The following is a 25,345-nucleotide window of genomic DNA, read 5'->3' as shown; positions in this document are numbered from 1 at the left end:
ATGAATGGAAATATTTCCTGGCCTAATGTGACAAGGCTGTTCTGTTTGTTAAAAAAAAAAGTAGTGCTAGATGTTATAAGACCCATTGTTTATTAGAAACAGAACATTTAATTGCCAATACAATCCCACTAAGCGTCACAACACTAGTTATTAACCATGGCATGCAATTTGAAACAAGACAGAAATTTTTCCTAATTACAGTTGGACTTGAAGCATCAGATAAATGTTATGGCTCCCATAAAGTTAGGTTTAATGACAAAAGAAAAGTAAGACATTAACCAGGTACTACAGTTTTTGGTAAAGCAGCTAGGAGGTTATGTTCTCACTGCTCATATATCGTCACCAAGTTCAGTTAAAACCAGGAGAAATATTCTGCATGCTGTAGATGCACTCTCTCCTTACAAGAATTATTTATTAGTTGCAATATTTAGTCAGTGCATTAACATTCAGACAACTTATTTAGCCAGAAGCAATGTATTGAACATAGAGCAACTAGAGCTGCCCTTCAACACTGAATTTTCCCAATGGGAGAACAACATTTTAACAGCTAGAAAATCAGTTAATGTACAATTAAATCCTGTATATGCATAATGTAAACATGATACTCGAAGCATAGAAACAGATATCCTGTTTTAAAATCTTTAGTAGAACCCTGAATCTCACTGGAGAAGAGTATCAACGGAGGTTACCCTTGAATCTCAAGACATTTAGCACATGTGGCCTATAAACAAAATGTGGCTGTACCAGACAAGTATCTTCCACATTTTGTGTTTTGTCTGAAATTGAAATTAAAGATGTAAATAAAAACATCACACTTCAAAAAGAGGTTTGTTGCAAAAGAAAGGATTTTGTGTCGCTCAACTGCACAGAAAAAAAATAAAGAATTTAACCTATTGGACTATTAAAATAATTTTTAAAGATGTCAAATAAGCTTGCACTCTTAATTATTACTGTTAAAATTTATATCAAAACAAACTTAGTCTTTGCTGTCAGTAAAGTGGAAATTCAGCACGTCTGCCCAGACAGGTTTTAGGACAGAAATCAGTATTTGTGTAAGTGCACATAGTTTCTGAAGGATTTTGTAAAACACAGTGTTTTCCCTTCTATCACATGGTGTCAGTCAAATACATTTACAAATATAATTGATGTGCTAATAGTGGTTATTTGTGACAAAAATATTTGAAAGGCAGAGCAAATCTTTTCTTTAAAATTGCACTAAAACATCTTTGAGGTCAAACGTGTAAATTTCCTTGAAACAAAAAAATACAACCGACCTCAAAAAGGTGTAAAATGAATAAAAACACATTTAAAAGAAGCCCTGTAAAAGTCCCCTCAGACTTTGTCAGCATTTTCCCCCTATCAGTATCTTCCCTTTAAGAACAGTCAGTTTGAGATTAAAACCAGCTGACTAAGGTTCAGCTTTAGAGTGATTTGGCTTTACGTCTCTGGGTGGCCCACAGAAGAACCGAGATCACAACCGTAGAAGCTGCAAGAGGTCCAAAGACTTGCAGAGCTGGGAACTCCCCCTATGGACAGTTTTAACAAATGCACAACTTTAAATAATCGAAAAGCTTAGCATCAAAAGGTGATTTGTATTAAGCTGCTTGCAGAACCAACCTCTCGAAGACACTTGTATCCACGGAAGTTTTCAGCGCAGCTGCACTCAAAGAAGCCTGGGCCGAAGGGGGCACAGAGGGAGTTCTCTGGACAGTTCATTGCTGTGGATTACCAACAAGTATGAATAGATGTCACATGTAACATATATAACTGTAGTTTTAGATGGCATGTGTCACAGCAAAAGTTAGGAACTTACACAGTTGTCCAGTCTCGTTGCATATATTCCTTTGGCCTTCACAATGGCGATTTCCCTCTTTGATTTTAACCTTTTCCCAAGACGTGTTGCTTCCCGGACAATCTATATTTTGTGGTAAAATCCTACAGAGAAATTAAGTTAGAAAAAAAAATCTCAATCTAATACTGAGGAGAATCTGTCATAATTTGGGTAAAATACTTACATGTAGTTTAACTTATTAAATCCTTGAAAAGCTGTATCACTGATGTTGACAATGGGATTGAACGAGAGGTCTCTGTAATATAAACATTTATAGGATGCATTTAAAAGAGCGACCACATAGATAAAAACACTAGTACTTTCTAGTACAACTATCAGTCATCCAGTCACACTGCACTTGTATCTATGACTAAACACTTTGTCTAACTTTGATACATCTTGCCCAAGGATACTTCAATATGTGAACCATTTGGTAGAGAAATTGCTCAACCACAGCCGCCTTGTGTCTTCCTTATTTGCTTCAGCTATATTTATTTTTTGTGAAGTTAAATCATTTTAGTGCTTGCCAGAAGGGGAGATAAAAAACTTTCCTAAACTCCTGCTGCTCAAGAATGCTTTTATCAACATGAAGATCATTCTGAGGAATCGCCTGCACATGTGTCATTTGTCTTTCTCGGTACACCAATACAGGCTTTTACTACAATTTTTCATGTTAAATGTAAATTGTGGAGTAGCGATAAGAGCAGTTATTTCCTTTTGAATTGAAAATAACCTTTCAATCAAAGAAAAAGCATGTGTAAGCAGGAGCTTCTGTTGTTTTGCGTGCAGACGAGAGGATTATTTGTGCAAAAAAAGATGTGAAACTGTATTTACTGTTCTTACATCATGAAAGCTGTTGATGCTCCCTGAAGATCCTGCACACAAGTTAGTGAACAGTTGGACAGATCCAACCTGACAAACAAAAAACACAAATAAAGTTCAGATAATGAAGAACTTCTTCTTTCAGCTGCACTCTTTAGGGGTCACTACCAAATCTGCCTCCATCTCACCCTATCCCTAGCATCCTTCTCTACCAACTGTGCATGTGCTTCTACATTACATCCATGAATCATTTCTGTGGTCTTCCTCTTTTTATTCTGCCTGCCAGATCCACATTCAACACCCTTTGTCCAATATATCCCACTATCCAAACCATCTCAGCTTTGCCTCTCTAACTGTGTCTCCAAAAAAACCAAATTGAGCTGTACTTCCTAATGAAAATGCTAGCACTGCCAATTCTGCCACCTCCAGCTCAGCCTCCTGTCTGTTAGTGATATTATGAAGACAAAACCTTTCCCACAAGTTAATACACAGTCAGCACTGGAAGTCACTAGAAAGAAAAATACATTTACATTTTCTTTTTTTTAACAGTTATTCACAAAAGAGCTTAACAAATCTTAGCTTGGGTGTAAATTCTGTTTCCGACGGACCCTGAAAGCAGCAAATCCTACCCGATGATGTGTTCAGGGTCGTTTGTGGTGTCATTTCTCAAACAGCAACGTCCGTCTATCCGTCCAGCGGATAAGAAGCAAAAGTGACCGACCTCAGAGCTGTTTAGGATGGTCCCGCCACACAGGTTACATACCTGTGGTTACACGTAATAATAAAGAGAGGGGGGGGGGGGGGGACACCTGTAAACAACAATCTTGCTGGCCATTTCCTTTCTGGCACATACAGCTACACCAGAACCTGTTGTATTATTAGTAATATATATATGCGCCACAGAGTTATTGAAGTAAAGACTACAGTTATTGAATTTAGAAAGCCCAGCCTTACCTGCAGCTCGGTCAGCTGATAACTTGCTTGGAAAAATAAATTATAGATCAAAACAAGCGCCACAAATCTCATACAGCTACATAAAGCTTTCATTTTTAGCAACTGGAGTCACATGATCAGGCCGCAGCAGGGCACGTGACAGGAAGCGGGTTCAGCATTTTATGACGTTTGCAGAATTTTATGGGATTTTAACTAACATTACCTGCTTCTGTACGCTCTCTGTTACACACGATCACAAACAATAGTATAAAAATATGCCGTAAGCATTTCTAGCTGTAGAAAAAAGGTCAAATAAGAAATATTACAAAATACAAAATATTTTTAATATTCAAAACATTTGAAGTAGTTTTTCAGGTCTTTGAATATTTTTTTAAATATAACGTTTAACTGTGTGTGTTGTAAAACTAGCGGAAAAAAAGCATTTTTGACTAATGAATTTTGACTGCGCGTTCACTGTCAGTTCGGATTGGACCAACTAACGGATTGGATCAAATAACGTGCGGACTTCAAGTAAAACTAATTCTAATACAGAAAATACCCTTTGTGTTATGTTTACAAAATATTGTGCCATAAAGTAAAATAACTGTATGTCTTGGGGTGAATTTGTGTTATTTTAATTGCATAAACTGCAGTATACACCCGTGTGCCGACGATAAGATGGTTTGACCCAAAACCTTGCTCGGCCAATACGTACGCTGAACACAGAGTGGCTGGACGGTGGGGTAGCCTCTGGTTTCTTACGCGATATTTGCAACATTTGCTCTATGTATATACCTTGTCGCTGTTTAAACTTTTTTCAGCAAAGGTAGGACGTCGGGAAAGCAGAAAACGTTCAAGTAAAACTGTCCGCTCACATATTTCGAAAGGTTTACCATACGGGCTGTGCGGCGCTCTTGGGCTTGCAAGAACCAACTGCACCTTTTATCCAGCAACTTCATCTGGTTACGCTAATGAACTCAATCGACTGCACAGCTTGAAACTGAGTTTTGGGGGTTTTTGGTTTTTAACAAATAGGTGATTTTAAAGGTTTTCTTACAACTTGCCTAAAGTGAGTTAATAGGATATTGTAATGCTAACAGTGAAGGTGTAATTACACTTGCAACATGGCTGCTACTCGAACGGCAGAAGGAAAAGTTTAACACTGACGTGGGAGAAGTTTAACGTCAGTGCGACTTGGTACGCGAGTTGTTGTCCACATAATAAAGTCGTAAGCAGTCGCCCCGTAGTCCGGCAACAGTATCCCCCCGGACTCTCAAACCAGTGGCTGAACCGAGAGAGAGACGCCTCCTCCTCCTCTTCGTCGTCCTCCTCCTCCTCCTCCGTAGTCACCGACGTTAGTCACTGCAGTGGACTTTGTGGGGAAACTGTGGTGTCCTCTCCATCGCAGACTGTGGTGGCGTTAAAGGACTTATCATCTGGGAGCTGCTTGTGTTTCGAGCTAAGATGCATTTTTCCATACCCGACACAGAGGTTCGTTCGGGAGAAAACGGTTCGACCTACGTGGTAAGCACGACGTTGTGTCTTTCTTTTTTTGTTGTTGTTGTTGTACCCGCTTTAACCACAGACTGTGTTAATGCTTGTTTCAGCTGCCCACATGTCGAGCTAATGTCAGTGCGGCACGGGCTCCAGTGTTTACTGTGCACAAATTATTGGGAAGGCGGAACTGCTGGGTTATAAATCAGCTATAAACATTACTGTGTAATCATGCCATTGATGCTTTGCATAGGTGAATAAAAACTTGATTTGTTGTATTAAAATTTGAGCAAATTGGGCAAAAATTATTTTAGCATGATTGTTTGAGACATCAACAGAAAAGTAATGTGGCTTTTATCCTGTTCAACACAGTTTCTGCCATTTTACCTTCATCTGGCGGAGAAAATTAGTTCCACAGTATAAACATATAGCATCATTATGCCATGTCTGAAGTTTAACACACTGTGATTTACCCATAAAGCTTTATGCACAAACTTGCATGTGTCCCAGTCTCTTTATAGCCTCAAATCAGCCACAACAAAGTCTCTTTTGTTTTAAAGGTTTGAGCCAGTACCTAAATTCTTAGTGAGATTTGAGGTTTGCTTACCATGATGTTGCCATCTCCCGTGTTATTTAGAAAAAGAGAATACAGCCAGCATTGCTTTAACTTCATCCCTTAACTAGCAGTTATATATATCAGTCTAAACTATGGTAGTCTTCAAAGCACATTGGGAGCTTCAGCATAATCTTTATGTTTATTTTCTTCTTTCTGTTTCTTATTGTGTTTAATGTTGTTTGAAACATGAATTACCATTGTGCTTTGCTGTGTTCTGAAGGTAGCCTTTGTGAAGGTTGATCAAGGACAGCAGTAATAGCACCATTTTCTTTGCTATTTATGAAAAACCCAGTGACTGACAGTCAGGATACATTGTATTAATGTTTGCCAGATGTAGTGTTTATTTCTCAAAGTTTGCGTCAACTCAAAAGATTTCTTCCTTGTGTTGCTTGATTACTTGGACAGAGACGATAAATATGATCTATTGGTGATTGCAAGTTGCCAGAAAACTGCTTGGGTTCAAGTTGAGATGGATAATGATTTTAAAGATGTCATTATGAATTGTGCTTCCATTCCTGATCCATTTTCTTATTTGTTCCTAGCAGTAGGCCTTTGCAGGTTTATGGCATAAGTACAACAGTTTCATTACTTCTGAACACAGAGTAGAAAAAAGGTTTGCATCTGACTCAGATGTGCAAGAGCTCCACTGCCACGAGTGGGACGTCATTGTTTAGCAATGTGCGACTGTCAGAAAACCTTGCCAGCACTGATGAATGGAACTGGAAAGCTCAGAGCTCTGATGGATCAGATCATTTGGAACCTGTTCTCAGTTCCCAAGTTTGCTTCTCCTCATGTGTTGATGTCGTGCAACAAATAATTAATAATTCAGGATTTTTATAGAAAACAGTGTCTATAGTATTTATTAAAAGTGTTTTTGTGTCAGGTCCCTTTGTCCTGTGTGTGTGTGTGTGTGTGTCTGTGTGTGTGTGTGTACTTAAAAAACACAAACACTGCATCATCTGATTTTAATCTAACATTACTCTGGCTGCTCTCAGTGTCATACACCTGTAAATGAGTATTTTCCATTTTGACTGTGTATTTGGAAGAAAGTCTTGGAGTAGGTATAATAATATTTGAATTGGCACAGAATTAGGAAATAAACATAAAAAGCTTTGCAAGAGAAGTAGTGGACATGTCGAATAATTCAGAATTATTTCCCTCTTTCTCCACGCGTTCCTCACTGATGTCGTTCTCTGACGTATCTCTACTTAGCCAAGCACATTTTTAGCCTGTACTCCAGTGGGAAAAGCAAAGGCCTTTCACCTCTCAGCTGGGAGTCCTGTGACTGTCACTGTGACCTTCCCATAACCAGCTGAAAGGAAGGGACTTTGCTTGATTGTAACACTGAGAGACGGGTTGTGTACCTTGGAACCAGTAAGCTGCAGAATTTGCCGCGTTTGCAAAGGGCTTTCTTAGAATTAAAAAGGCCTCTTTTTTATGGCAGTGTTCCTGGGTTGTTGTTTTTTTCCGCTATTACACTTCTGCCTTTATCTCAACCTAATTTTTTTTTAGTGTTTGTGGATATGAGAACAAGAGACTTTGGTGTTACATTAAGTGACGATAACTCATTTACTCAGGATGAGGAACAGGTTTAGACTTAGCTCTAAACTAGTTCATTATTCATCATTCAAAGTCTGTATTACTTTGGTTTTTGTTTTGTTTTTTGAAACCATGAAAGCTGTGCTCAACAGTGTAGCTGTGTCAGTCGGCTCCATGTACTGAGCCAGATGTATAAACTTAGAGACACAGAGAGGTTCCCTAAAATGTGCTAACAGTTGCAGGTATCTTGGAAATCCTCTCACAGATACTGGTTCACAAGATTAGATCACACATGGTTTTAGGGGTTAAAGTGGGCAGTGATGAAAAAAAGTAAAAACACTGACAGTTTTGTTTCTAATAAGGGCGTCTCATATTAAATCTGGTCTTTCTCAGGACTGAACATTCAGTGTTTTGATCTGATTACAGCAATGGGATCAGACAGCATCTCACTCCTTTAAGAAACTTTATTATGACACAAATTTTAGATTAGCAGCTGGATTATGAAATCAAAAGCTTTTAAACATGATGAGGAACTAGGATCAAAATGTAACACTATTTAATACATTTATAAGAGTTTGGGGGGCAGAAACAAAGATGAGTGTGGGAATATGTAGGAAAACATATACAGCCTCTTGAACTGTCCCCAAGTTGAACTGCATGTAGCCACCAAAAAAAAAACTCGGGTATTTTTTTTTTTGTTGTTGTTGCACTTTTGCATTTTTAGAGCCAAGACATTCTGCATACTCATTCTTCCTTCCTGTCAGGATCCTGCCTACACAGACATATTTTTTTTTGTCCAAGCCTTCCTCTTTTGCAAGAACAACTTTTGGCGTGATATTCTTGTTTTTTCCCTTTGATTGTTTGTGCAGTTCAGCAAGAGCGTGTACATGTGCAGTCAGAAGACTGTAAAATTCCTTTTGTGTGGACAGATGACCCACCATGTTGACTGCAAGAATTAATTGAAATAGAAAGGGAAGAGGATTAAAGCACTACAGCAGTTTATGTCTTGATATCCAAATATGAAGTCTTCTCAGTGAGCTTGTTGTTCCCTTATCACTGTGCACAGCCTGCTGGAAGCTGATTGTTTTTTGTTTGTTTGTTTGTTTTTTAGCATATGAAGGAGGAAATAATAATTCTCAAATTATAAATAGTGGGTAAATAACACAATATTAATAGGATTATTCCATGTAGGTTGTTCTGTAATAGATGCATTACATTTTTATGTATATTTGGTTTACTATCGTACTTAATGACATGAAAAATTTCTTCCTTGCTTTCTGTGGCTGGCTCTCAACATGAAGGCAAGCAGATTTTTGGTCTGCTAGCTCCAAGTGGTTGTTTTGTGGAGGAGTTTTCAGTGACAGCTCCTGTCAAAACAAGCAAAGTGTCTCCAGAGAAGGAGTTAAAGATTCCACATGAAATACTTTCTCTCTATATTAAATGTCTGGATGAGGTTTGGATTGAAAACTGTGCAGCAGGTTCTGTTTTCCTCTTTGGATGGAAGTCGCTGGAATATGATTGAATCCAGTTCACACTTCATTTGTTTGGTCTAAGAAAACAAAAGCAGAGGAAGCACACTGCAGTGGGATGATCAGATGAAATCAGTAGTGAAACTTGATGCTAAAGGTACAGGGTGGTAAATGCTGATTCTTCCAGCGTCTTTCAGCAGTTGTGGTTTTATTTCCTCCATGCAAACACAATGCCTCTGAAGTCACCAAATCACTGTTAGGTGTGCATTTAAAGAAACAAATTCAGCACTCACTTTATGCTTTTTTTTACATAGTCTTTGTCCTTATGTCTGTCCCCACAGGCCTACAACATCCATGTCAATGGTGTGCTGCACTGTCGGGTACGCTATAGCCAACTTCTTGGCCTCCATGAACAGGTAAGGTTTCAGCCATGTTAATATACCAACCACACTGTTAGTGTGCTTCAAAGCACGTTTTTATGTGTGGTGCTCTGACATAAATGCCATCACATCCACCCATGGTGACCTTTTACTCGTATTTGTGTCATACGGTCGATACGCCAGCCTCCCGTCACTTTAAATCATGACTACGATGCCTTGAAGTCTTTGGCTTCCGCTTTTCCAAGAGTTCCAGCTATTGGCTGTAAATAGACAGTATTATGGGGGAGGTGGGTGGGGGTGTGTGACATGGAAAGAATGTTCTTGGCCTTTCTTACACTTTACCTGCTGGGAAAAGGAATTTAATCTGAAAAAGAAATGTGGTGGGAAAGTGTTGAGTTGTCTGTTCTTGAGAGTTGTTTTTTCTCTGCCTCAGCTGAGCTTTACACACAGCCAGACTGATATTTCAGAGCTGTTAATAGGCAATTAGTGTATTCAGTGTTTCACATGTGTTTTTCTTTCTTGTAAAGATGTGTTTTTAAGTGCTTTGTGCACTAAAATGTATACAACAGTATAAAACATGGCCCTAAAGGAGTGCCCAGTGCCCCTTTTGCTTATACACATTACAAACTAAGAGAGCTAGGGCCAAACTTTACAATCTCCATCCTCAACTCTGTGTTATCATCCTGACAGATGCTGTTGCCTGGCAACAGGGAGTGGGAAAGACACACTCAAATCTTTAAGCATCAACCCCAAAGGGCTTCCTGTGGCATAGTCATGACCCCAAAACACTCCACACTTGATTGTGGTGCACACACTCGTCTCAGTTATTGCTCAGAAAATTAGATTTTTTTAAGTGCTTCTCATGTGTTCTCTCCTGTAAGGATTTGCAACACGGCAGAAGCTGTGCTAGATTCAAATCCTGTTTAAAGCAAACAGTAAAAAACAGGACAAGCTCTGCCAAAAATGCTTCGCATGAGCTCACATGTATTTCAGATGTGACAGACTTTTATGAATCTGCAACCTGTGCTCGGTGTGTGTGGCTCTGAAAGCTTATTTGTATGTGTAACCAGTTGCTGCCTCTGGCATACTTAAAATACCACAGGGAAATATGCAGAGGTGAAAATGGCCTCTTTTCCTCTAGCACTCGCTGTGGTCTGCCTTCATCATAGCATACCTGCAGCAATATGCAGGTTAAAAATTAAACCACATAAAAGTGTTTGATTTTTAGATCAGACACCAAATGGTGTAAGACTTCAATGGTTCAAGCCACCAGTGCTCAGATGATAGAAAATGGAAAGAAGTGAGTCAAGAAGCTGGAAGACAAAGTAAACTTGGAATGACTAGACATTCAGCGTTCCAGATGTGTCCGTGTGTGTGTGTGTGTGTGTCTGTGTTTGTTATGCACGGAAACTCCAGCAGCTAGCCGTTGAAACAGTGCTTAAAATAAACCTGTGATTCATCTCAAACAACCTCAATGTACCTCTTAGAAAAATTAATCCACAGCGCTTTAATTCAGAAGACTGCTGTTCTGTAGCAAAGTTATCATTTTTAATAGTTTAAACTTAAATCTCTTTTCAGTAAATTTTGGCTTTGTTAAAATAAGAATGTAGCTAGCAGACTGCTTGAACAAACTCTGTTTTCTCTTAAAACCAGAGAAATACTGGTTTAGCGAGGGTTTGTTTTTTCCAAGACTGCCGACTCTTTGTTCCCTCCGAGCTTCACAACTTGTGGTTTGCATCAACAGATAAAGAAAGAATATGGAAGCAATGTGGTGCCTGCCTTCCCCCCAAAGAAGATCTTCACACTGACCCCTGCTGAGGTCGAACAGAGGAGAGAACAGCTGGAGAAATACATGCAAGCTAGTAAGTTATTCATGCAGAATGGACTTTTCACAGATGGCTTGTATTGTATTTCACTTCATTCAGATGCAGAGTGGTTGTTTAAACCAGTGTTTAAATTAGATAGTGTTTTTTAAGTTGCACACATTCCCCTCTTTAGTAGTGTGTGTATAACGAGCCAGTGTTTTTAAAACAGAATATTTGCAGGACAAACACGGTTTCCTTGAGAGCTTTCCCCACAGCAATCACAAGAACAAGTTTGCTTGGTGTCTGCAGGGAGTCCAAACATACACTGTTCTCTTCATGCCACATAAGTGTGAAAGAACTGTTAATCTGGGCATAGAGTGTCTGAGCAGGGACACTGATACAAAGCCTCAGTTGGGAGTGAAATGTTGACACACCTTATGAATAAAAATATCGAGACCCAGAATCTCAAATCTGAAAGTGTCAGTAATGTAAATATTTTTTTATTGATTTGAATTTTTTAGTAGAGAGAGGTTTTTGTTTTTTGTTTTTTTGTTTGGTTGGTTTTTTGGAGGAAAAATACCCGGCTTTTGTACCATGAAGAATAATTAAAATCTTGGCATGGTAAGACCAAGTGGAACACCTCGTGACAGTTTTAAAAGCTTATTTAGCATCAGGTCAGTAAACCCATTCAGAGTATTTCAATTCGAGAGGTTTTCGGCATATTACACGTTGTGTAAACAGGTCAAAGGTGAACTATCCAAGTACACACATACACAAATAAGTGCAACTGGCAGCAACGTGGAGGGTTGGTTTTAATCCTTTCAAGCACTGGAAGTTACAGCAGAACAAGGGATCATTGTTTGAGTGCATATTTGCTCATAGTCTGGGAGCATACGCATTCAGGGTGTTCTTGGCTACAAGTTCACTAGGTTACATCATGGCTTTTGACATAGTTATGGAAAATAAACTGACGCAAACACAATATGCACTGATGCAGATGGCTTCAAAATTTCCATTTTTGTCAAGTAGAGTTTGTGAAGTTAGTATACAGAATGACACACATATGCTCACACTTAGTCATATTGTATGTAATGTTAAATGCTCTGCTTTGCCACTGAAAACTGCGTCAGGAATAAATAAGAAGCCAAAGCAAAAGAGAGTTGTTCATTTGGCCTTTTATTTACTAAGTATGGTGTGTTGGAGCTGGTTGGAGTGGCAGTTAAGATCATTGATCCTTTGCCAGAGGTCAGCCCTTCCTTCATAAAGTTTTTATGCGCTAAGCTAAATTGCCTTTACAAATAACTTGGAAGGTGTGACCTATTTCACAATAGCAAGCTCAAAAAGCAGAAAACTAAGAAATGGGAAGTGGCTCCACCTAAAAACATTGATGTTTATGAGTAACCCCCAAAATTGCATACCAACACCAGTTAGGCATTCATGTAGTTGTGTTACTTTCACTTATTGCTTTACTGTCCTTTGTTTTGTTTTGTTTTTTTTCAGTCCGTCAGGATCCCTTGCTTGGAGCCAGCGAGTTGTTCAACAGTTTCTTAAGGAAGGCCCAACAGGTTGGTGGTTATTTTATATCTAACCTGCATCAAGAGGTTGTCGGTCAATAGGTCTGAAAGGAGCAATGCACCTTATACTAAAATGCTGAGGCAGTGATTTCTGCTTCACTAGTAATTACTTTGACATTGCGGTGAAATGAGGTAGTGCTGTTCTTGCTGTTTGTCTATCGCAGCAGCACACATACACTTTCTTGGATTGTGTCATCTGTACTTGTAAGCTTCTGGTTAGATGTGTCAGATCCAAGACTGGCCTGCATGCTGAAACATGGAAAATGATAACATGAATCATGTAACAAGTCTTTTATTAAACACAGCAACTTAGTTACTGTGTGTCTGTGTGTGTGTGTGTGTGTGTGTGTGTGTCTGTGTGAGAGACATCCAGCTCAAAACATGCTTTTTCCATACCAAAAAATCTAAGATGGTTTTCAGTTTAAGCTGATTCTATGTCATTTCAAATGGATGGTGTATTCATAACTTATTCATGACAGGTTGCATCATTTAGTCTGTGACTTGCATTACCTGAGGCTGCAAATCCATTCAGATTCATCCATCTGCAGCCACATCGCACCCATTCTCCTGTTTTGTTTTGTTTTTCTTCCGCCCTCTTCTCCTCTCAGATTAGCACATTAGAGTCAGTGTTTATGTCACTTCTCTCACGTACTGTGAAGAAAGCAGGTCTGGAATAGGAGATGACTTGCCTCCCAGTGTAGGCTTTTCATCTGTGCCTTCTGTGCTCTCAGAGACCCCCTGCTGTGGGAAAAGGGAAGATGATAGATGATTTAGCCAGGAAGACAAGAGAGAGAAGAAGCTGGAGTCATCCAGTTCAAGATTGCACCCGTAATATAAACGATGAGATTATTTAATCATCTTATCATACGTTTTTCTTTTCTTTTTTTTAATGCACACTTGGTTTAATTAGTGTTAGAGGCCTTTTCTTACATAATGATATTGCTTTTACCTTTTTAAGAAGGCATTTTTGTTGAATGGTGCTTTTTTTAAAATTGTTTTGTAATGTGTAGTCATATTGTGGCTTTTCTCTTTCAAGTTTGTTATCCAAAACAAAAGACTGCATGTAGCACTATATCCAATAAACATTTCCCTGCTTTTGAATATCTTTATGGGGTTTTTCCTTTTGACTGTCGCTTGGACAAAACAAGGCAACACTTTAGTAAAGTTGTGGTAAATAACAGTATGTAGATAACAATCAATTACAAAGAAAATGAGTGTGATCAGTATTGTCCAGTCCCCCAAAAAGTTAGTGAATAATTAAAGGTGATTTTAATAATTAAAAATATTTAATTACTCGTTATTGTGGACTGTTCATTGCACACGTGCTATTCTTATATATGTCACTAAATAATTCCCATATGTGAGCCATTGCCTTTGTTCCTTCTCCATTTGAGTTAAACCTTAACATACTTTGAACATCTTTTAAGATTTTATGTCAAAATTGACAGTAAAGATAAAAGTGATCAAACTGAATGGATTAAATTTTGTTTGAAGTGCATTATAAATTTGTGTTTGAGAAAATGTTACAGTGGAGGGTCGTCCATTGTCATGGAAAGGGTTTGGGGGGGAGGGGAGGTTCCCCTCTAACCAGACAGAGTTTTTCCATCTGTGTAGCTTGGTGTGATTTTTGTTGTTGACTGATGGGAATGAAAACATGTAGCTCACCCAGAAAGTTGAATTCAATCCTTTTGTTTCCTGTTGTTTCCACAGGAGACCCAGCAGATCCCCACAGAAGAGGTTGCAATAGACATCTGCCTCTGTAATGGCCAGAAGGTCACAGTCAACATTCTCACATCATATAAGACGGAAGATGTGCTTGATGTAAGTGCTGGACGTTTAAAGCGAGAGTAAACATGTTTTTACTGTCTCGCACAGTACGGTGCTTTTTAAGTGCCATGTTTGTTGTAATCTTGCTTAGACAGAAAAATATTTACATGAAAAAACTTTAAGTGAATACTGCTGTCAGCTCCATATCTTGATATAGTTAAAAGAAACTAAAGTCTTAAACTTTTATCTGTTTGGTTTCAACTTTTTTTATTAGTTCTGTGTGTTTGGTTGGAGAGCACATGGACAAAATTCAGCCCCGAGGGCTGGAATTGGAATTGGATGAACTAGATAAGTCTGCGCTGCTATTTGACTCAATTCCAATGCAGTGTGTTTGATCAGTGACCCATGCAGTAGCGTATATACCAGGACACTACCAGAACGTAGCGTATTTTAAATATTTATGTAGGCATCTAGGCAAGTTATAAATATTTTCATTGTAACCTGTGGCCATGTTTTAGTTCAGTTATTTAAAGTGTGGCCCATTGCTTATTTCATTTAAATCGGTATGGCCATCTCTGACCTAGAGGCATTTGAGCTCTTCATAACAGATCTGATAGACACCAGGGATTTGCCTCAGGCAAGCAATATTGCTTTACAATCTCCTGTGAGCTCTGAGGCACTACATACCATAAGTCAAATTAAGCCATGTTTATTTGTATAGCACCTCCTCAGTACAGCAATATTTCATGAAGCACTTTATAAAGTCTGGCCTACTTCAATCAAAACTAAGGAAAACTTGGAACACGACCAAGACAGATGGAAAGAAAACAAATCTAAGCACACTCTAAAGACACTTGATGGCATGATGAAAATACCCAACAGGCCTATTTAAGCTTTCAGGCCATAATCCCAAAAGAGCAATTACAATGTGCCAGTGAAACAAATATACAGTATTATTATCAAACAGCTGTATTATATGTGACTTGTTTTGTTGTTGTTGTTTTATTATTATTTTTAATAATCTGGGCGAAACATGGTGATGTCCAAACCATTCAGTATATGCACTTCACCTGTACTCTTTATTCACCATAAACACACACTAAAGTACACACTCTAACTCATCCCAGTAAACATGGCGATGCCTCAGTGGCGTGCACTTTGTCGATCTTGGCTGTAAATCAAACTTGTTCGAGTCTCTTATGAAAGTTTAACCACAGTTAACCTCTGATCAGAACAGCAGCTGTCAGAGCACACAGATGGTGTATATTTTAGTCAGGGTTTCTGCCTCAGTGTTGTATTGCTTAATTATTTTACTAACTAAAATGCTAGATTTTTGTTTGTTTGTTTGTTTGTTTGTTTTGTCTCAGCAGTTCAAAAACTCTACCAGTGGTTTGCATTTGGGTTTGTTTACTGTTAAATTAGGAGAATTACAACTTCAAATCCAGAAATGTGTAAAATGTAAATAAAAAAAATCTCATAAACCCACATTTTATTCATACAAGAGCACAGAAAACAAATCTGATTTTAAACTGGGGCATATTGTTTTATTTGAATTACCCATCTGCTAAGAACCACATCTACAAATTGCAGAACAATGTTAGAATAATGTTCCTTAATGTAACTTTGTGAAGACTTTGAATATCTCATCATCTGCAGTATATAATATCAAAAGATTTTAAGAATCTGGAGATTCTGGGGCAAAGCTCAATTAAAATAGACTGAATCCAAGTGGGAAACTGTTCTGTGGTCAGATGAAGAAAAAAAAAAAAGTTCTTTTTTTGGAAAACACAGATGTTCTGGGTTAAAGATGAGACACCGTCTGGCTTGTTATCAAGCGTTAGTTGAAAAGCATTCATCTTTGATGGCGTGGAGGTGAATCAGTGCCTTTGGAATTGGCAGCTCTCAAATTGGGAAAAGCACCATTAATGCTGAAAGGTATAAACGGGTGATAGAACAACATATGCTCCCATTCAGATGCCCTTTTCAAGGAAGCTCTTGTATTTCAGTAAATATGTCAGCAATACTAAACTGCTTTGTGGAGTTCAGCAAAAATTCCATCACACCTGATGCCAAAAACATTAAAGGTCAAACTGTGGAATGTGAGCAGTTTTATCTATTTCATAGATCTTTTATTGAGTCAGTTTAATCTTCTTTCCTTGGTGTCATGATACGGTAACCTGTCTTTGAAGAACAGGAACAAACTGATGCATATCAAACTAGTCAGAGAAGCTGATTGGCAAATTGCAGTTTAACCTAGTTAAACTATTTATATCAAACAGTTGCAGAAGATGACCATTAAGCAATCAGCCAAACAATGACTCCCACCCCTTAGTAATTTCAGGTTTGCAGTCTCAAAGCATTACAGAAATGGCTTTGTCCCAGCTGCTATTAATCATCCGAATAAGCTATAGCAAATTGTCAACATAAGTATACTATTTATTTATTTTTAATGGAAATCTATTTTTTTTCTATTGTTTTTATCTCTTTGGTTTTTTAGTGTAGTATTTTTAATCTGCTCTTTTTTAACCTTCTGAAAAATAAAGCTCTGATGAAACGATTGATTGAATGTCACTGAAATTAAATGTTATTGTTTCTGCAGGCTGTTGCAACAAAGCTTGACCTCCCAGATGACCTTGTTGGTTACTTCAGTCTTTTCCTGGTTCGTGAAGGTGTGGATGGAAGTTTATCATGTAAGTTCAAAATCATAAAAACAGAGCCATAAAAGCAACTTGAACTTGTGCAGCATCCTCCCGTTTCTGTTATTGCCGGAAAGTTTTCTTTTGCCTGCTACATAAGCTGCAGAAATGTTCCCTGATAAGAATTGTAAAGTAAAGTAAATTGTAGCAAAAATCCTTTTGAGCTGAAAGTGTAGTTTGCCAGCAAATGTTTTAAGGATTATCTCTCCAGCTAACAAGATCCATAAAAAAGAGCCATCATTTATTACTGCAGATTATTTATGTTCTAGCTGGAATTCATTTCTCAGTAACCAAAAGAGACGATTCTCAGAAGACACAAATCACACAGAAATAAATGGAAGTAGGATTTTGGTGTACACACTTAAACTTTCATTAAGAATTGCTAGAGAGTAGATTCCTGTGGAACCGCAGGGAATTTTATTCTGGCAACAAGAATACGGCTGAGTGTGTTTGTCTCTCTGTTCTGAGAAATAGTTCAGTTTAGTTGAGGAAAAAAGAAAAGCTGTGTATCGCCTCTAGAGGGTTTATCTTGAATCCAAATTCTGCTGTATTTCTAAGTCTCTAACTAGAATGTATAATTAATTTTTTGGGGGGTGTTCTGACTCCCAGTGAGAGTCAGCTGTTTGCTGGCTGGTGCATGCAAAACATTTTGTAGTGCTGGAGTGTGAGTGCGCACAACATCCTCTTTGCAGTGTTCTCGGCTGAAATGCATGTTGTGGTTTACCAACAGTTCCAGAGTGGTACCACATTTACAGGCGTCTGATTAGTAAAGTTATTGTTTTTCCAGACTGCAAGAGGAGTGTTGACTTCCAGCACATTATAAATGTGTTTTTTAAAAACAGTACGCTGTAAATGGAAATACACAATGATACTGTTTCAAGTCAGGGCAAAATAATTTTTTTGCCCATGTACATTTTGTGAAGACTCTATAGCAGTTAGCATGTGGTTTGTCCATTGTCTTTTTGTTGTCAATGTTACTTACAGGACCCCCTCAAAAGACCAAATGGCCACATCTCATGTGGGTCAGTTTCACTTGACGCACATCATTGCAAAGTATTAGCATTCACATTCATGTATACCCCAGTGACAGAGGAAGAGAGCCCTTTTAGGTCAAACCTCTCCACAGTCTGAGATTCTCATGGTTTCCACCTGCCACATGCTCGCCTCACAGACCATCGATACCAGGCTGGAAGTGAACCCAGATGAACTCAGAGGGGTCTGTATATTTTGCAGACGTGTTGTTCATCCTGCCATTTAAATCTGAGGCTGAGTGATATGAAAAAGAAGAGGCGTGTGCTAAATATGGCTAACTACGCAGCAGGTCATTGATCAAGCAGAACTGATGGTGGGATGATTGACATAACAGGATAATGAGAAAAATTCAGGCAGTAATTTCCCTGAGGTCGGTGTGTTAGTCAGGATATAATGTAAAATTTTACGGACATGTTGACAAGAGCCAGGATGTGGTTTGAATTAGTGCTGCTCTCATTTGCTTTTTGTGGCATTTTTAGCTTTCCGGAGATGATTTATTTTGCTTAAAAATGTCCCATTACATGTTAAGTATTGAGTTTGTTTCTCTTTATGCCAGATAATTTTCAACATCAAAGTAACTACTCTGTGTTTCTGTTTTCAGTACACAGCCCCTCTGCCCATAAAAAAGACAGAATACACTTTTATAAACCTAATGGTAAACTAAAGGGCTCTTTAGTCATCTGATTTGTGTGTATTTGTGTGTGTGCACTGAGCACATTTATTGATGGGTGAAAACAAAGTAGCAGCAGCAACGACCTTCAGTCTGCTTCACTCTCCTTAGGGAACTGACTGCAATAAAACAGCTGCAGATTCTGGGTGCATGTACACAAGAGCCCTTTTAAAAAAGTATTGTCACACACACACACACACACACACACACACACACACACATTTTACCACAAGTTTTATCCTGCTGGGGCCTGCACCGATGGCGTCTTCCCCGTTGTAGACATTGTTATCCATGTCTACCTGTTATCCATGGTACCTGAGCTACATTTATGACAAATTCTGCTTTTTTTTCCCTCTTTCAGTTGTGCGGAAGTTGCAAGAATTTGAGCTGCCCTATGTATCCATTACCAGCTCGCGGAGCTCAGAATTTCACATAGTCTTACGGAAAAGGTATGTACCTCCTCTTGTTCACATTCTGAGTATGAATCTGATCACGTCTTGTTTTCTTTATCTGTGGTAAAGCTCTTGGTGTAGACATGTCAAAAGAGAAAATTAAAGATGAGCTGCTAGAAAGGTTGCCTTTTTTGTTGTCAGGGAGAATGATGATCATGACCATGACCTGTAAGTGCGTTTGGGCCAGAAAATGTAATGAAATGACAATGAATTCTACATCTACTTAAATTTCACCACTTTGCAGTTTGTCTTTGCAGTAGGTATTCCTTACAGCTACAGCGTCTACAACAATCAGTTGCACTGATCCAACAAGTTAATCTTTGAACCAGAACTTAACCAACACATTAAAGGACAAAATAACTGCAAACAAACTTATATTATATTTTATCGTGCTATAGATTTCTTTCCATTCTTTTACCCTTGGTGCAGAATGCCTGTTGCAATTTCTAACATCTTCGTTACCAGTTAACTGGATAACCAGAGTTCTGATAAATCATTTACTCTGAGGTTTAAACTTGTTCTCGGGGTTCATCGATCACCAGCTTTCACTTTTTTATTTACACAAAACTTAGCCTGAAAATAAACAAATAGATTCAAACATTTTATATAATTGAACTTCTCACCTCACGAAAGTCGCATTTCCAACAGACTGTTGTGCTGCATCAGTGTTTTGTTTTGTTTTTTTCGGGTTTATAATTTATTTGACTGGGTCAGGGTTCAATAAACATCAGATGAAACTAAATGTCAGCACAAGAAATGCATCAACAGTGTTTTTTGCTGCAGACATCTGTATTACTTTTCAATTAACAGAAAAACCAACTGAGTCTGAGCTGTTTGTGTGGAGAACAGTGCACCAGGAATTGCATGTGTCACAAAAACGGGGGAAGTCTTAATGTTATTCTATTTGAGAGGAACAGCTAAATAAACTAGAAGATACTAACTGCTCATTCAGTTTCAAGCCTACAGTCCAGTCCGCTGTTTTGTCCGCTTTTTGTCAAGATAACTTTTATCTGCTTCCTCCTTTTTCTTTTCCTTCATTATTCTGCCTCCTGTGGACTCTGGAGGTACACAGGATGTTTACTTTCTTTCTGCCTTAAGGAAAGTCTCAGTTCTGCTGACCTAGTTTCGCTGTGGAGTGTAGAAGAGTGAGGGGAGGAATAAACGTAGAACTAACAAGTGGCGGTGGAGAAAAAACAGACCCCCAGTGTATGAGATCCAGACGAAGAGGGAGAATGTAGGGAGGAAAACCACTGAAAACCTAAAATGTATGATGCAGTTCTCTATTGCCAAGCTTTATTCAAAGCATCCACAAAATGAAAACAGGATTATGAAAAACAGTCAAGGTTAGTGAGCGGTACAATATAGTTTATATACTAGTAAGATTGTAGCTTTATGGTATTTTCAGTCTTTGGAGGTGGTTTGAACCAGTCCAACAAGCAAAACTATTTCTCTCAACAGGGTCTTTAAGTGCACTTTCCATTACATCTGATGAGACAAAATAAAAGGACTCTGAACCAAACACAGTGCTTCTGATTCCACCACCCATACTCTCTTGCTCCCTTTTTACTGGTCGTTTTTGAATTGCGGATGTAGCTTAACAGTTCCTCAAACAACTGCTCTATTCAACTGCTCCTAATAGCACCCCAGCCAAGCGCCTACATGTTAAATTTCACACCTTTGCGCTAAACTGTTGGGAAACATGAGCACAAGGAGAATTTTATTTAAGAACAACCGTAAATACAAAATGTAACTGGGGCAGGAAAAATGCCTCAGTTGTGGTGTAAAGAAAGTGTTTGCTTAAGACATTTCACAACCAGCAGTGAGGAAGTGATACATCTAAATTGTATACTGTTGTGCTGGGTGTTTTTTTTAAAAATAGACCCAGATCTGATTCGTCTGTCTCAGTCAGATAGAATTTTTTGAATTTCTTTTTCAACATCATGTTCTGATTCTCAAGCTGGCCTCGGGCTCCCACACATCTCTTTGCACAAACGTACAAGCAGTACTTCTAATATTGCCACAGTGCTGTGTGGAAATTATACCATTTCACTCACATCCTTTCAAACTCAGCTGCAAATAATTCTTGAGGTGAATGTTTGCATGCCTTACTCACTGACTGAGCTGATTTCTCCATAGGTCACTCATTTCATGGATGGAGTTTGACTGTACACTGGACAGTTTTTGAGAGACGTCTCCATTGCCTTGTATTGATAAATACATAGTTCATAGAAATAGGTTTGTTAAGGGGTTAATGCATTGTATTGCATTGCATTGCTTGCTCCATGGTACAAAGTCCATGTGATGTGAATAGGGCTTATAGTAGACAGTGAATTGATGGCTAGCAGTCTTTTGTTCTCTGTCCTGCTCCTTGCGCGTTTAGTTTATGGTATCAGTCTGATCTGAAACAAATAGTAGCATTATCAGTAGTAAGAATGCAGCTGACTCCTTTCTGCTGCATGTACATGCATGTTAGAAAAGACCAACTATTTAAAAGCAGACATTTTGGCAGTTGACTGGTCTGGAGCATTCAGGTGTGTTAACACAATGCCCTAATCTTCCCAGGAGTGTACATCCCAGCAAAATTCACCCTGAGGCCAGATTGTTCATGGTCAGAAAAACTGCAAAAAAACCCCCAAAAACCAAGAGCTACATCTCAGACTCTCTACACCAAAGTATTCTAGAGTGTGGGGCCGTCTGTCTGACAGCTAAAGCTCAGCAGTAAATCTACAACAAAATCAAGATGTTGCAATGGCCCAGTCAGAGTCCAGAACTGAAGCTTATTGGATTGCTGTTGCAGGAGGCTAATAGCGGTGAATAAACTATTGAACTGAAGCAGTGTTGTTAGGAAGAGTTGGCCAAAATTCCTTCACATTGATGCCAGAGTCATACAGAAAATGATTACTTCAGGTTATTGCTGCCAAAGCTTTTCACGTGACTGCAGTACCCCCCTTAGCTCTCTTCAAATCACTCAAAGTTGACAATCAGGCTGTGTTAATTCTGCTTTATTTGACACTGTCTTATTTATTTTTTGTCTCTTCAGCTACTGGGACATGGCATATGATAGTGATGTAATGGAAAACAGAGTTGGCCTGAATTTGCTTTATGCCCAGGTAAGAGGCTTCATCACTTAGGTAAACCAGACACTGTTTTAAATTAAACTCCCGCTGAGATGTGCACCCAAGCAGAAAATTTAAATTAGACTTGATTGTATTTGTTTCCAGATTGCATCTGTTGTATTTTATTGAGCTTGCTTGGTGCCAGCCTCTCACCAAGACAACTGAATCAGCAGCTGCTTCATCTTTTGGTTGCCAAATGCTTTTGTGCATCCCCTGGGAACATCCATTATCGAAATATTGGTGTCAGCTTGTTTTAACATTGCAACACCTTGAATCCTCTCTGCGTCCCTCTTTCAGAAGAGATGTCCTTCCTATTATAGTAACTTCCCTCTGCAGTAATAACAATTGTCTGGCTTTATTAAGCATTTTCGGGGCGGCAAGTTTGATAAGAATCTGTAACCTCTGAGCGTTGCCTCTGCGAAGCAGTATAGTGCCAACGAGCTCGTGCTTTTGTGCATATTTTGTTGAGCTGCACTGTTAACATGGCGTTTTTAGTGTCGTTTCAACTAGCAAAGGAAACTCATTGACCTGAATTATTGTATTTGTCTGTGTAGAAAAATAAACTTCCTGTTTGTTGCTTCACCAGACAGTATCTGACATTGAGCGAGGCTGGATACTCGTCAACAAAGACCAGCACAGGCAGCTCAAATCGTTGCAGGAGAAAGGCTCTAAGAAAGAAGTAAGCAAGGGTGCCTCTTTTTGACGTTTCTGCCATTTGAATTTTCTTTGCCAGTTGTCACTCAAATCCAGCTGATGCTCAGAAATGCCCTTGTGCTAGGACAAATCTGTAGACCACGGAGAATACTCCTTCCAGTGAATTCCATGTTGTGCAATTAACCTAGTTTGCCCCATAATATGAATTTTTAAACACATCCCAGGAGAGAATTTCAGAATTTTCTGTCAGGGATTAGGTAAGCCTTAAAAAATGACGTCTAAAAATTGTTTGGTTGTTTTTTTTTCTTTTTTTCCTCAGTTCATCCATCTTGGCCAAACCCTCAAATATTATGGCTATATTAAGTTTGACCCTTGTGTCACTGACTTCCCCGAGAAGGGCTGCCAAGTCATCGTCAGCGCCGGAAACAATGAGCTCAACTTCCATGTCAAGCTGCCTAATGAACAGATGAAAGAGGGGAGCTTCAAAGTTACTCGCATGAGGTGCTGGCGAATCACATCTTCTGTAAGTGGAAGCGTGAATGCATGAGAGTTTAAGTCTGTGAAGGTTCTCAGTCATCCAGGTCATCGTAGTCAAAGGAGCTTGCAAAGAAAAGCGTCTGGACTTCTTTAAGTTACTTGAAGACGTTTCACCTCTCATCCGAGAGGCTTCTTCAGTTCTAAGGTCAAATGGTGGAGAGTCCCAGATATAAACCTAGTGGGAGTGTCGCAATGATATTCGCATGATAAGGTGGGGCCAGGTTTCACAATGAACTCACCCGAAACTCTGGCTGATTGGGACCCACACCCAGTTCCACACCTTGGCTCAGGCGATTAGAGGATCATCAGGGGGTCCTTTTGTCCCTCTGTGGGGGGGACACTCCCACTAGGTTTATATCTGGGACTCTCCACCATTTGACCTTAGAACTGAAGAAGCCTCTCGGATGAGAGGTGAAACGTCTTCAAGTAACTTAAAGAAGTCCAGACGCTTTTCTTTGCAAGCTCCTTTGACGCCCATGAGAGTTTAAGTGTACCTTTATTTTATCAAGATGAAGGCCCTCCTGTTTCTAAAGTGAGCTATTGGCATTGCACCAGAAACAATTAGTTAGTTTTTTAGCATTAACAGCTAGCTAAAAATGCTTACCTCCACACCATCCATCGTCATCAGTCCAGTTACCCAAACACACACCCCACACAAGGATAGTGCTGAATTGATCTTTTGTATCGATTAACACCTAAAACAGTATTTGAACTGCACTTTAATCCTCTGAATTCAAAGTAAAACACCAGATAGTACATGCACGCTTCAGTTTTATCTCAGTAGGGTTTTTTTGCATAATTTCAAGCCAGTTTTTGCTTTTAGTCGTTTTACCCTCATGTCTGAGGGTAAAAAGACTAAAAGCAACCACTTATTGCTGTCTCAGCCTGGTCTTTCTGCTTGTTTTTCATGCCTTTGAATTAATGCTGCCACTTCCTTCAGTAAGTAATAAAGTAATAGCAGTGTGTCATGTCCACTGGCTGCTATGGTATTAAGGTGGAATACTTCAGGTCATGAGCTGTTCCTCCTCCATGCTTCCTCTTTCAGTCAGTGAATGAAACTATTTTTATCATTAGTCTGTAGAACTTTGTTAAAGCATACCACTTGTACAGCCTCTTCTTTGCCTTTTATATTAACAGAAAACTCAAAATCAGTCTAAATGTCAACTCTGCATCATCTGAGCCATCTGTGAGTTCCTTGTAAATGTTGTGATGTTGAAATCATTTACTAGCTAAGTGTTTTTGCTTCTTGGTTACTTGGTCTTTTAAAGTGCTGTATCTCACACACAGTTCTTTGTACTTGGAAATTTAATGCATTTTATCCATTATCTTATTCTGAAGTGTGCTGAAGTGCAGAAAAACCTCAAAAAAAGCTATCAGACAGTACTAACAGCTCCAGTAACACTGAATTAAACACATTGAAAGTGGGGTTTTTTTTGGGCGGTGAGTCTAATGAAAGTGTAATGGTGCTACATCACACACCAAAGATTTACGAGTTAATCCATGAAGGTTCTGTTTCAACTGTGACCTTAAATCAATTGATCAGCATGAGATGGTGCCAGAGTCCCTCGAGCATATGACTGGAATTGATTGATCAGGCAAACATATTGCTGGTCCAATGCCTAGCATTTAATGAGTGTTATCTGTTGCATTGATGGCGGGGGGAAGGAACAAAAACCATCTCTTGTTGTCATTTCCTCAAATGTTACACATGGAAGACTGAGTCACTCTCAACTGGGCGTCTGTCTCGGCAAAAAAACAAAAACATTTTGTTTGTGTGGGCAGCTACAGATTCCAGTTTAGGTATCGATTTTGGAGCAGGAGGTTCTTCTTGGTCAGCACTTTCTCAGTCTGTGACAGTGTACATTCAGTTTTAACTCATTAAAGGACCTTCATTGTAGGACATTGTAGGACCTTCAGCACCACATATTGAAAGATTTAAGTGAGTGCATGTATATTTA

General features: G+C 38.9%; 2 protein-coding genes across 2 annotated transcripts in view; one reads left to right on the top strand and one right to left on the bottom strand.

Moving 5' to 3' along the window:
• Window positions 1–73: 73 nt before the first annotated feature.
• Window positions 74–3,732, bottom strand: atraid (all-trans retinoic acid induced differentiation factor). Its single transcript, XM_006797153.2, has 7 exons — window positions 3,608–3,732; window positions 3,283–3,416; window positions 2,675–2,743; window positions 2,016–2,087; window positions 1,814–1,935; window positions 1,618–1,718; window positions 74–1,526 (listed from the first exon to the last, which is right to left on the bottom strand). The coding sequence occupies exons 1-7, from the start codon at window positions 3,698–3,700 to the stop codon at window positions 1,422–1,424; spliced, it is 696 nt and encodes a 231-aa protein (XP_006797216.1). The 5' UTR covers window positions 3,701–3,732; the 3' UTR covers window positions 74–1,421.
• A 491-nt stretch (window positions 3,733–4,223) lies between these two features.
• Window positions 4,224–25,345, top strand: part of snx17 (sorting nexin 17) — a 37,326-nt gene continuing 16,204 nt past the window's right edge. The window contains exons 1-10 of the mRNA XM_087852513.1: window positions 4,224–5,110; window positions 9,046–9,120; window positions 10,829–10,946; window positions 12,390–12,454; window positions 14,174–14,284; window positions 16,830–16,920; window positions 18,990–19,077; window positions 22,121–22,190; window positions 22,783–22,875; window positions 23,170–23,373. Of these exons, the coding sequence (XP_087708639.1) occupies window positions 5,051–5,110; window positions 9,046–9,120; window positions 10,829–10,946; window positions 12,390–12,454; window positions 14,174–14,284; window positions 16,830–16,920; window positions 18,990–19,077; window positions 22,121–22,190; window positions 22,783–22,875; window positions 23,170–23,373 (975 nt within the window). The 5' untranslated portion in view covers window positions 4,224–5,050. The remainder of the gene's footprint in view (window positions 5,111–9,045; window positions 9,121–10,828; window positions 10,947–12,389; window positions 12,455–14,173; window positions 14,285–16,829; window positions 16,921–18,989; window positions 19,078–22,120; window positions 22,191–22,782; window positions 22,876–23,169; window positions 23,374–25,345) is intronic.

Source organism: Neolamprologus brichardi, chromosome 15 (assembly GCF_056152115.1).
Source record: "Neolamprologus brichardi isolate AB-2024 chromosome 15, ASM5615211v1, whole genome shotgun sequence".
NCBI lineage: Eukaryota > Metazoa > Chordata > Actinopteri > Cichliformes > Cichlidae > Neolamprologus > Neolamprologus brichardi.
Note: the sequence above shows the minus strand (reverse complement) of the source record. Positions and strands in the feature narration are given on the sequence as shown.

What these genes read in the sequence shown, in the direction of transcription:
- atraid (XM_006797153.2), bottom strand. Translation starts at nt 3,700, where the DNA reads ATGAAAGCTTTATGTAGCTGTATGAGATTTGTGGCGCTTGTTTTGATC. An exon ending in GCATCAACAGCTTTCATGAT is followed by an intron (nt 2,088 to 2,674) that starts GTAAGAACAGTA and finishes TTTATATTACAG; the next exon opens with AGACCTCTCGTTCAATCCCA. An exon ending in TTTAATAAGTTAAACTACAT is followed by an intron (nt 1,936 to 2,015) that starts GTAAGTATTTTA and finishes ATTTCTCTGTAG; the next exon opens with GATTTTACCACAAAATATAG.